This window comes from Notolepis coatsorum, assembly GCF_963971535.1.
Source record: "Notolepis coatsorum genome assembly, chromosome: 2".
In the NCBI taxonomy this organism is placed as follows: Eukaryota; Metazoa; Chordata; class Actinopteri; order Aulopiformes; family Paralepididae; genus Notolepis; species Notolepis coatsorum.
Window position 1 is genome coordinate 81,679,218 of NC_140166.1, and position 12,500 is coordinate 81,691,717.

The 12,500-nt window shown below is 46.6% G+C and overlaps 1 protein-coding gene across 1 annotated transcript in view; it reads right to left on the reverse strand.

Moving 5' to 3' along the window:
- Positions 1-12,500, reverse strand: part of plekha7b (pleckstrin homology domain containing, family A member 7b) — a gene marked incomplete at its 3' end in the record, with an annotated part of 266,506 nt that overhangs the window by 68,945 nt on the left and 185,061 nt on the right. The window contains 4 exon segments of the mRNA XM_084308243.1: positions 2,849-2,917; positions 6,513-6,593; positions 8,852-8,905; positions 10,745-10,903. Coding sequence (XP_084164369.1) covers positions 2,849-2,917; positions 6,513-6,593; positions 8,852-8,905; positions 10,745-10,903 — 363 coding nt within the window.

The following is a 12,500-nucleotide window of genomic DNA, read 5'->3' on the forward strand; positions in this document are numbered from 1 at the left end:
CCCCTGCTCAAACTGCCCTCTCTCTCCCCCCTGCTCAAGCTGCCCTCTCCCCCCCCTGCTCAAGCTGCCCTCTCTCTCTCCCCTGCTCAAACTGCCCTCTCCCCCCCTGCTCAAGCTGCCCTCTCTCCCCCCTGCTCAAGCTGCCCTCTCCCCCCCCTGCCCTCTCTCCCCCCTGCTCAAGCTGCCCTCTCCCCCCCCCCCTGCCCTCTCTCCCCCCTGCTCCAGCTGCCCTCTCCCCCCTGCTCAAGCTGCCCTCTCTCCCCCCCTGCTCAAGCTGCCCTCTATCTCCCCCTGCTCAAGCTGCCCTCTCTCTCCCCCCTGCTCAAGCTGCCCTCTCCCCCCCCTGCTCAAACTGCCCTCTCTCTCCCCCCTGCTCAAGCTGCCCTCTATCCCCCCTGCTCAAGCTGCCCTCTCCCCCCCCTGCTCAAGCTGCCCTCTCTCCCCCCCTGCTCAAGCTGCCCTCTCTCCCCCCTGCCCTCTCTCCCCCCCTGCTCAAGCTGCCCTCTCTCCCCCCTGCTCAAGCTGCCCTCTCTCCCCCCTGCTCAAGCTGCCCTCTCCCCCCCCTGCTCAAGCTGCCCTCTCTCTCCCCCCTGCTCAAGCTGCCCTCTCCCCCCCCTGCTCAAGCTGCCCTCTCTCCCCCCCTGCTCAAGCTGCCCTCTATCCCCCCTGCTCAAGCTGCCCTCTCTCCCCCCTGCTCAAGCTGCCCTCTCTCCCCCCTGCTCAAGCTGCCCTCTATCCCCCCTGCTCAAGCTGCCCTCTCTCCCCCCTGCTCGAGCTGCCCTCTCTCCCCCCTACTCGAGCTGCCCTCTCTCCCCCCCCTGCTCAAACTGCCCTCTATCCCCCCCTACTCGAGCTGCCCTCTCTCCCCCCTGCTCGAGCTGCCCTCTCTCCCCCCTGCTCAAGCTGCCCTCTCTCCCCCCTGCTCAAGCTGCCCTCTCTCCCCCCTGCTCCAGCTGCCCTCTCTCCCCCCTGCTCAAGCTGCCCTCTCTCCCCCCTGCTCGAGCTGCCCTCTCTCCCCCCTGCTCCAGCTGCCCTCTCTCCCCCCTGCTCGAGCTGCCCTCTCTCCCCCCTGCTCAAGCTGCCCTCTCTACTCGAGCTGCCCTCTCTCCCCCCTGCTCAAGCTGCCCTCTCTCCCCCCTGCTCCAGCTGCCCTCTCTCCCCCCTGCTCCAGCTGCCCTCTCTCCCCCCTGCTCGAGCTGCCCTCTCTCCCCCCTGCTCAAGCTGCCCTCTCTACTCGAGCTGCCCTCTCTCCCCCCTGCTCAAGCTGCCCTCTCCCCCCCCTGCTCAAGCTGCCCTCTCTCCCCCCTGCTCAAGCTGCCCTCTATCCCCCCTGCTCAAGCTGCCCTCTCTCCCCCCTGCTCAAGCTGCCCTCTCTCCCCCCTGCTCCAGCTGCCCTCTCTCCCCCCTGCTCAAGCTGCCCTCTCTCCCCCCTGCTCGAGCTGCCCTCTCCCCCCCCTGCTCAAGCTGCCCTCTCTCCCCCCCTACTCGAGCTGCCCTCTCTCCCCCCCTACTCGAGCTGCCCTCTCCCCCCCCTACTCGAGCTGCCCTCTCCCCCCTGCTCAAGCTGCCCTCTCTCCACCCTGCTCGACGTTGTCTGTTTACCCCCCGCTTATACCACCCAGTATCGAGATCCAGCGTAGAGGGCAGGAGAACACAACCAATGATATGATCTGATGAGATGCGGCGCTGTATCTGTTTACGTCGGCAAACAGAGGCCCCGCTCCTCCTCCCCGCTAGACCCCCACTCAACTCGGGGAAATCAAAGCCAGTTTGGATGAATTGATTGTCTACTATAGTCTTCACTGTCTGTATGAATACGGTATGTCAATAGAGGCCCATCTGTGTGGAGAAGCCCAGGGGGGACAGAACTCATCTGTGTGTGAGATATCAAAGATATTATGCTGTCTGGCTGGTGGGAGAGAGTGCTCGTAATGCCCATTATAAGCAATCATAATCAAAAATCCATATTTTCAAATTCGCTTTTTTTTTTTTGCCGGAAGATTGCAGTGTGGTGGAGAGTGACAGAAATGGGTTATGTGTTTATGAAAACAACACAAGACTGCCTAGTTTACAGTCTTTCTCACGCGCTGTGTATTCATTTTCTCTCCACAGTTTTCTATTTATCATTCTGTTCAATTAATAATTAAGCTGTTTTCTTATTTTCGCTGCCGTATATTGTTATTTTTTTTAATTGCATGAAATATTCATTCAATTCAGACAAATTTGCGCGCTAAAATGTCTTATAAATTCTTAAACTGGAACAATGCTAATGAAGAAAAGCCAGGACGTCCGTCTTATTTACCTCCCCCGTTCGACGCAAAACAAAGAGCGGAGAGAGAGAGAGAGAGAGAGAGAGAGAGAGAGAGAGAGAGAGAGAGAGAGAGAGAGAGAGAGAGAGAGAGAGAGAGAGAGACAGGGAGAGGGAGAGAAAGCACCATCAGGCAAATCAAACTGAAAAATTTAACAGGCCAACATCTAACGCTCCCATTGCATGTATTTTTCCCTTTAAATTGCATGGCTGGAAATAAGAAAGCTGTGGTCGATACTCTCAGGCCCTCACTGTGTGCAGTGTGGATGCATGTTCCCCACAGTGTTGCAACGCACATAATACTCCCATCCCTCCTAAGCCTCTGTTTACCACAACTAAAAAACACACACACACACACACAGGCACGCAAGCATGCACGCACCCACGCCACAGAACCCGGCTGCCTCCCTCTGTAGTGGATTGTAAGAAGTAGGAAAAAATGATAGATGTTTTTAAGAGAAGAAAAGATGTGGATAAGCTGGGTGTTTATCAGTTTGTTCGGGGGATGGGAGATGGCCGGGGGGCGTTCTGTTCACTTACGTCGGCGTCGCTCTCGGCTATCTTCACCGGCCTCGACGGTCTTTCTTTCAGACTTTCACGTCCCGTTACCTGAAAGGGCACCCACCCCCGCGCGCGGGCGCAAATAAAACAAAAAAGATTTTTTAAACACTTAATAGTTTCACAGGAATATACTTCAAACGACCCTTGCGATAAAAGTCCCATTATACAGATAACGACGACTAGTACATTTCACGTTTCAAGCAAGGCCAAGATACTGGTGCTCGACAAGTCAAACTGAATGAATTTGGGGAGAAACACTGTAGAAGCCATAGCATGAACAAAAACACACAGGGTAAAAGGGGAAAGAAAAATCACAACGTTGACGGTGTAAAAATGCACAAGCTGAGATAGCGACACTTTGTGGAGAAGCTACGCAAAGGTTTAGGGAGACGGCATCTGCATCTGTGGATTTAAGAAAGGCCATAATGACCACAAAGCTGCTCTTTCCTGGCTTCTTATTAGAAGGTTTATCAACCATGTCATTGGTGTGAACCACGAGGGACAAATGCACCAATTATGACCTCATACGCTGCGTTACTGTGATTCATCAGCTGCCTGGCTAGAGCCAGCCAATCGCATACAAGGGATGGCGAAAGGATTTTTTCCATAATACCCCACCCCCCTAGTGTGTTATCACCATCACTCATCCCCAGTCGTCTATGGTTCACTTCGTTCAGCAAACCTCAGATAGATGGGTTCAGTACGATATGTAACCACTGTTATATATTGTTAACGCCTCGCTTCGAAAGCTAGCACCATGGGTAAATAAATATAGCAGCAGAGGAGGAGGAGATGGAGTACCCCCCACCAGACCCCCTCATGTATCACAAGCTAGACTCCTTGTACTGCTTAGAAATGGTGAGAAGTTCTAACCTCACATTATGTCCAGAAAGTAGAAACGAGAATAGGGGTGACCCCCCCCCCCCCCTTGAGCCCCATGAGAACCGTCACCACCGCACTCCTCCAGGAGTCCCCTGTGCACCTTAATTTCTTCAAAAACCTCCAACACCAAGGGCTAGATCCACAAAGAATGGATTGCACGGTGCTAATTGCACCCTTACTTACAATTCATTATGAATTGAAAATGGGGGACCCTGATTGCAGGAATGGGTACAATACAGTACGGCTCGATACACACAATTGTTAAGGGGATGTGGACCAGAGAGAGACTTTCTGTCTTGTTTACATCAGGGTCCCCCATTTTCAATTCATAACGAATTGTAAGTAAAGGTGTAATTAGCACCGTGCAATCCATTCTTTGTGGATCTAGCCCCCAAGTGTGAGAAGGAAGTGAAACCTAGCAAAGCAAGAAGGCGAGGAGGACCATGATGTCGTGACACAATCCTCCACGCTGACCCCAGCATTCAGCACCACTCGAGTCACTCAGCACCACTGACGTAGAGGCAGCTCGAGTCATTCAGCACCACTGATGTAGTCAACTCAACAGGTTAGGACACTGCAGCAGACTACTCTAATCCCCTGTGGCAGCTTGTAGCAGTGGTTATAGCAGGACATGTGATCGTCGACGCCATGCCAAGCAGACCAAGACGAGCTGTGCAGTGGCTGTGGCTGTCGTTCCGCAATCGCTATACCGTGTAGTCGTAGACTTTTGTGTTTGCTGAATGAAATTGAATCACAGTAGATGGGATAAGTGGTGATATATACCCTAGGGGGGAGAGGTTTTATGCAAAGATGTTTGTTATATTCCTTGTATGTGACGCCAGGTCATTAGCAAAAGCAAACTGAGCCTGGACCCATTCCAGTGGTTGGGAGTACTTGACCTGACAGACAAACTCCTTCAGCCAATCAGCATAACAAAAGTAGTCCAGTTGGGGGGAAAAAAACATTGTTGTTCTTGTTTAATTGTTGTTATTGAGTCTATTTGACTGCACTTATGGCTGTTTATTCGACTAACGTTAACGCTATCGCTCGTTGCTTCGGGAGACGCCGTTACTGTTTTGCCAGCAGCGGCCTGCCATCAACTATAGGAGCCGATTCTGTGCCGCTGGGGGACAGTTAGAATGCAGTCCCTGATTGGCTCTGATTGCATTGCAATTTCTGGAAATCTATGTGGATACGAGGAAGACCAGTTTGTCCATCGCAATAGTAGAATTTTCCTATTCTTTTTTTAAAGGAAGAAAGACTGAGGGCTAGATCCACAAAGAATGGATTGACCAGTGCTAGTTGCACCCTACTTACATTCATTATAAATTGAAAATGGGGGACCCTGATGTAAACAAGATGAAAGTCTTTCTCTGGTCTGCATCCCCTTAACAATTGTGTGTATTGAGCTGTACTGTATTCTACCCATTCTACAATCTGTTAATAAAAGTTTCAATCAAGAACATTTTATTAACAGATTGCAGAATGGGTAGAATACAGTAAGGCTCAATACACACAATTGTTAAGGGGATGCAGACCAGAGAGAGAGACTTTCATCTTGTTTACACCAGTGTCCCCCATTTTCAATTTATAATGAATGTAAGTAGGGTGCAACTAGCACTGTGCAATCCATTCTTTGTGGATCTAGCCCTGAATGTTCAGGTGCCACTAGCTGTTGGGATTTACCCATAGTGCTAGCTTTGAAGTGAAGTGTGACGTGTGAATAGGCTCTGGCAACTGATATACTGCAGTGTAGTCAATCGCTATACTGTCGATATATAGACTGTACGATTTCAAAGAAATGAATTCTGAAATACTTTCCCATTCCAATATTTCTACTTTGAAAGGTCACGACACGTCACTCGTGTGTTACTCCAATTGGGACCTAAGTCCTATCATAATCCGTGTGCCGGTGTATTTCTGAAAGCTGAATGAATGTGTGCAAAATTGTTAAGAGTTTTGGTATGTGTGTGAGTAGTGTGTGTAGTGTGGTAGTGAAAGGGTTAAAGGCACTGAATTTGTTTGGTTTTGTCTCCACGGTTACCATCCACTTGCAAATTGCTAAGTCATTATGATATTTATTTATATATTATTTATACTTGCCCATAATGCGCATGTCCAGTTAATTACATTGTTATATTGTTTAAACTGACTATTTTTATTTTTTACTTCTCCACTGTACTATAATTCTATGACCTGTACCATATCTTCTACTACCTGTACCCCCCCCCCCCCCCTCCCCCATGCTGCTATGATAACTGAATTTCCCCCAAGGGGATCAATAAAGGAATATCTCATCTTATCTTATGTTCATGTAGAATCAAAGTCCATACATTATAACGAGCTCCTCCTGGAGGTTATTTGTACAGAAGTGTGTAAGTCGCTTTGGATAAAAGCGTCAGCTAAATGACTGAATGTGAATGAAAGAGCGGCGTTGGGCCGTCTCTCTTTATAACGCTACGACAAGCAAACAGAACTGGTGGGGGGGAGGAGGCTGTTTGGCATGCGTCGGTTCCATCCAGGTGTTAATAATAAACAGCATGCGGCGGGGGAAAACATCAGCTCCTTTACATACACAGAGCTCCGTCACGATAACAGTATCACTGAGAGTGACGAGGCCCTCTCTCTCTACGACCATCTTCCCAGCATCGCATTCTCATCGTACAGTCAAGACACGGATGCATTCACAACATTCCATTTGAAGAGGCTGGTGGAATCGCGGCCTCTTTTATGTACTTCTGTATGCAGACACCGTCCTTACGTTCCAACTGTACCCAAAACCCGGAGTGGAGTTCTCTAGCACATTGTGCACTGAAACGATCATCGGGTCAATAGTTTGGATCTGTTTTGAAACAGGAAACGGGGGGGAAAGATGTTACAGGTCACGCTGCCTGTATATATACACGTCGATAAAGGACCTCCCCTTCTCCCACTCCGGTGAAACCAAACGCTATGGTGAGGATTCTGTGGTGTAAAAAAACACACATACAAATCACTTCGGATCGAATGCCGTTTGACGTGGCGGACGAGAAAATGGAGACAGATACCGCAGAAGCGATGCAGTAAAATGATCTAAAAAGGGCTTTTTTTCTTTTTTTTTACACAACGCACAGGAATTGGATTTCACATGATTAAAAATTATGTTTTGACATGCAGTTATGTACTGCTAATGTCATCAGTACAGGTAACATGTACTGTATATTAAGGTTGATTATGTAAAAAACAAAACACTAGTATGTAATTACTAGGGCTGTCAAAGTGAATGCTTTAACTTTGGAGATTAATTTAAATTATTTAAAGCGTTAAAAAGAATTAATCTAGATTAATCTATGGAGTGAAAAATGTTCAACGTCCTGAACTTTCAGCAGTATCTTTGCTTGTTCTTTTTTTGCATTGACTCATGCACCTTTTTGAAAATCATCTGACATGAAGATGGAACACATTTTTGTTGTTAATATGATTTATATTACTGGTAGTTCATACAAGACATTATCGTCCTCTAAGCCAATCTGCACTTTAACATAGGCCTGGGTGGCTGGGTTGTTTTTATTTCTGTTAGTGCCGCAGATATAAGAAAGCGGTCTTTAAAGCTGAGTCAATGTTGATGGTTTTGTTGAACATTTGTATTTCACAGCAGAGAAACTGTATTCAAAGATCAAAGAAAGCTATTAAAATAGTCTTTGAATCTAAATATACTTTCTTTGTGTTGATTCTACATTAATTCCATGATTTTACTCAAGTAAATATCTGTTACAAGCTTCGGTCTTAAGTAGAAAAATGCGATTTTTTAATCTAGATTAATTACAGAAAATTGTGAGATTAATTAGTTGAGCACTAGTAATTACATATCTTGACACACGTTAAAACAACACAATTAACAGAAATATTATTAGCAGAATTAAGTGAGTTATATTTATACACCCTGTCACTCAAGGTTGGTTAAAATTGGTATCAGGCTGTTAACACTTTGAATGCCACTCACGGCTTTTCTCGGGTTATTACCCCCCGGGTTGAAGGCCCATCACGAGAATATTCGTTTTATTTTTTTTATTAGTGATCTGAAATCATATTGCATCAAGCGAGCCTACCGTTGGATTTCCAGGCACCCCCGGCGCTCAGATGTGAAAAAAGCGCCCCCTATCGTCTCCCAGATGGTAAATCGCCCTTTTGGATTGGACTCAATGAAAGTGAATGGGAGAAAGGATTTCTGACTCCACATTTTACTTCTCACTCACGCAGTCGGCATCGACCAGCATCACTCTGGATCCTGAAGAGCAGCGGGGATTATGTGTTCTACTGTATACACGGTTGATCAATACAATGATCGATTTTTTCGAATGGTGATCAGGAATTGGAATAATCCATTTGGATACCATCTGATCTCAGGTAAGGAATCTATGTTATCAGTCTTAGGATAATCAGACTCGTTTTCATGTATATATAAGCGTTTCCCCTATATGTGATATAGCTGTTTTGACTGTAAAAGCCATCAGGAAATAAGAGCAGCGATTATCAGCGCGCGGCACGAGCGTGCGTGCGCACACATATACTATCGATTATCTAGCGTTTATTTGAAAACGATTCATAAATAGGCCGACAAATGACAACGTTCTAGAATATTCCGGTAAAAGGCGATTATCATAGAATGGGTTGTTTTTTCCGCGAAAACGAGTGATTTCCAAAATGCTATCAAACGGAAATGAAGCGATAAAAAAACAATCTGCTTCGACAATGTTGACTGGAAAATGAGTCTTTGATAAGCGACGGGCAGATTAGACACATAGCCATAATTTAAAACATAGATTAGGCGATATTAACGTTAACATTGGAGTGGATTTGGGCATTCAAGGGGGTAAAAAGGAAAACACGGACTGGCTCTCAAAGTGTTAATGCAGAACAACATTGTTATCCTTCAGAAATCAAATTAACCACAAAAGGAGCATGTTAAGACACACACACATTCAATCCCACCATATAGAGACACCAGACAGCCCCAGGAGAGGGCAGGGGAGAGACAAGAGAGGACATGTTTGAGGAAGACAAGAGAGAGGGACAGAGGTTCAGAGGAAATGGGGTGATATGAACTTTCTCGGAGCCCACCTTCAAGTCTAGATACTCCAGGTCCTTCTTCAGTTGTATGTAAGTATCGTCAGCCTTTAAGTGAGCAGTGAAAAGACAAGTCACATGACATGAAGCTGCAAAGGATGCTGGGCCACTAACAGGCCCCGTCAAGCTTAGTCAAGTTCTGTCGTTCAAGGTGTTGTTGTTCCCACGGCTCTAATCCCACTCCCTCCTCATTGCAGGTATATTATGTAGCATCTCTGTATAGACATGGCGTGTATCTCTGCATAGTTCTACAGTTTTAGTCAAATCAAATGGTTAAAAGACTAACAATCAACATTTATTTTGCACATGCGCCGGTAGAACAAGAGGATTATTCTTTCCAACTGCATGGTTTGAACAGAAACTTCTTGTATTGGAATTGACCCGTCTCAAACCCCCGCCCTCTTTCGTCGATCCTCCAATCACAACCGCCGCTTCCCCCTCGGACAAACAAAGTCTGACGAAAAGCGACAGTTGTGATGGGAGGATCGAGAACAGAGGGCGGGGCTTGAGATAGGTCAATGAATACAGAGGAGAGCAGCAAAGAACTCCTGCCTGCGGACAGATAACGTATATTTATGCATGGATATCTGCATGAGCATGGAGAAAACAAAAGCATGGATGGACACAAGATACTGGGTGGAGTTGCAGCTTCACTCTCTGATCTGCAGGTCTGAGAGTAATGTGCCGTGTTTGGACTAGCCCCATTGAGGAGCTTTGTATGTATATACAACAAACTGCCGCAGATTCTGAGGCTTAAGTCGAAACTCATCCTAACTAATTATTGCAAGTCGGCATCGTGTTTTAGAAGGGATCAACAGAAAGATCAAAGAGTATCGACAGACACTCGGTGATGCCGCCACTGGTCGCCAATAAGATGAGCACCTTGACCTGACAGGTTAACAGTGATAGTAATGCGTTTTATCGTGGTGGCAGCACCGAGTGTTGGTAGACCTTTCCCCAGACAACCACAGAAGAACATCTTGGCTGGAGGATTCCCAAGGAGACCTCGTGGAGAAAAGGCTCTGTGTCTGTGTTTCAGCAGCGGCTTGTGTTTTCACCCCACCTGCCTTTTGTCGAGACTCTTTGAGCTTTCTGTGGATCCCTTCCAAAACACAATGGCAACTTGCAATAATTAGTTAGGACGAGTTTTGACGTAACCCTCAGAATCCACAGCGGTTTGTTAGAGCTTTGTACAGTATATACAGTACATACAAAGCTAGTCAATATAGCTATGTTTGTACTGGCTCCTCTATAGGGGAGACTGGAGGGGGGCAGAGCAACAATAGCACTGATCTCGTTCACGTTTAGAGACATACAGTAAGCCTACTGTAGAACTCTGAAAAGAAATGCGCTGCTAGAATACAAACATAATTGTATTCATGGCACATTCCCACACATTGTGTTTTTGAAAAAAGAAAAGGTGCACACTTCTCAAAACGACAGAAGAAAGGTGTTTAAAGCGCAGACGCCGAACATTCGACAACAAGTAACATGCCCGGACCGATGCGTGTTTCTATCTCTTTTTCTTTCTTTTGAAAAGAAAAACAAAAACCAATGTAAAAACTCTGCCAAAGGGAGGGGGCTGGACTATGTGGATGGGTGAGGCCAGCGACACGAAAACAAAATGTTCTGGTGTGAGAAGCCTGTAGCGCATTATCGGGCCATGCTGAAGAGGCTGAGAGCCGCCACGACAACAACAAACCCATAGAGACCACACACAGTCTTATGAATGATGAGGAAAGGGGGTTTGGCTGGGGAGAGGGGAGGGAAGGGGGGTCCACAATGCGCTGGCATGGGGCTGTGGGGTGGTGATGCTGCTTGGCGGGGTGGGGGGTGTGCTCAGGGGGGGTGGGGGGTGGGGGGTAGGTAGGACGGAGGGCCCCTGACCTGCAGGCTGAGGCCTGGGAGGCCGTTGTGTTGGTGGTGGTGGTGCTGGTGGTGGTGGTGGTGCTGCAGGTGAGCGAACAGGTCGCTGGGGCTGCGAACACCTGCCATCTTAGCCTGGTGCCTCCGGAGCTGAATGAGGAGCAGGGTCAGCTCCTCTGGCTGCAGCCCGGGGGTGCGGTGTGGGGGGGGGGGGCGGGGGCCAGTGAGGGGGGGGGAGCAGTACAATAAAAAGGAAAATATATAAAAATAAACCTTGAGCACCATGCCACCAGGGCAGTAGAGTAGTAGTAGTAGCCAAGTGACACTCATTACTGCTACCCTCTGTTCAAACAGTTTAGAACAACTACGCCAGAATTAAAAAGTAAAAGTGGGGACATTTAAGTGGTGTCACATAAACATTTTCTTTGTTAAGGCCTATATATATTTGAAAAGTAAACGACAATACCGCTCATTTTAAGATTTCACATTATGTTCCTCCTGTGCCCCAGGACAGTGCAGTAGGTATCTGTGAACACTAGGGCTGGGGGCGATTCTTGCAAAAAAAAATGTGAATCACGACTTTTCTCTCTAAGAATTGAGATCACGATTCTCTCACACGATTCTTATTTTTTCCAATAAAATCCTTTATTGCACTCTTTCTTAAACAGACAACATAACATATTTCAAAGTGCTTGACTTAAACTTAAACATGATAACATATATCAAAGTGCTTGACTTAAAGTTAAAAGTCTCTTGTAACATACAAAATAACTCAAGTCAGAATCGTCATCATTTAAAAAGTAAAGTAAAAAGTAAAAAAAATAATAATAATAATTTAATAAAAAGAAAATCGTCATTTTCGATTAATTGCCCAGCCCTAGTGAACACGCACCCCTCTGTGCCCCAGGACGTGTGAACACTTTAGGCAACCAACATGCGCTTCCGCGTTGCTCTGAATTGCTCTGATTGGCCGAGCGTGCGCATGCGCATGAGCCGCGACGCGCTCCTCAGAGGCAGGAATACTAAGCTCCCCCTTAAGCTCCAGGAGAGAGGAGAGAGGCTGAAAACCTGCAGTTCTTGCCCGACTGATGGGAGCCAAATCCCGGATCCGATTTTTCTGATGAATACCCCCAAAACATGGAGGTCCCGAACGCATGGAAGTATTGATTGCGCCGTAACGAATCATTAAAAAAATATACCGTTAACTGGAATATGTTGTGCCTTTACACATATGATGGATTATGTAATTGGTTTGTCATGACAAACTAATAAAAAATCGTGATTTACCCGGTGGCTACAACAACACACAGTGACTTGCAAACCGCAGTCACGTAAGGGGCTAGTAGTCACTGTGTGTTGTTGTAGCCACCGGGTAAATCGCGATTTTTTATTAGTTTGTCATGACAAACCAATTACATAATCCAACAATCCAACTTTTTAAATTGTATTGCTAAATTGACATTACCATGGCCCATTCAAAGTCCTATATCTATTGTTCAGGGTGTAGCAACGTTATACTTTTTCATTCACATATTCATACTAAAATACGGTCTAAAGTATAAGTATGTTTTTATCGTTTTCTGCAGCTTTCTCCAGAACGTGATTTATAGCCCTAAATGCATTATATTGATGATTGTATACAGTTTGATAGCAATCGGCGCGAGATAAAATTTTTCAAATGGACGTACTTCTAGAAGTTACTACGTATGATCTGATGATGACCGGATGGGCGGGGGGTCGTTTATAATTCCGTGGGCAACGTTATATCATTCATCTA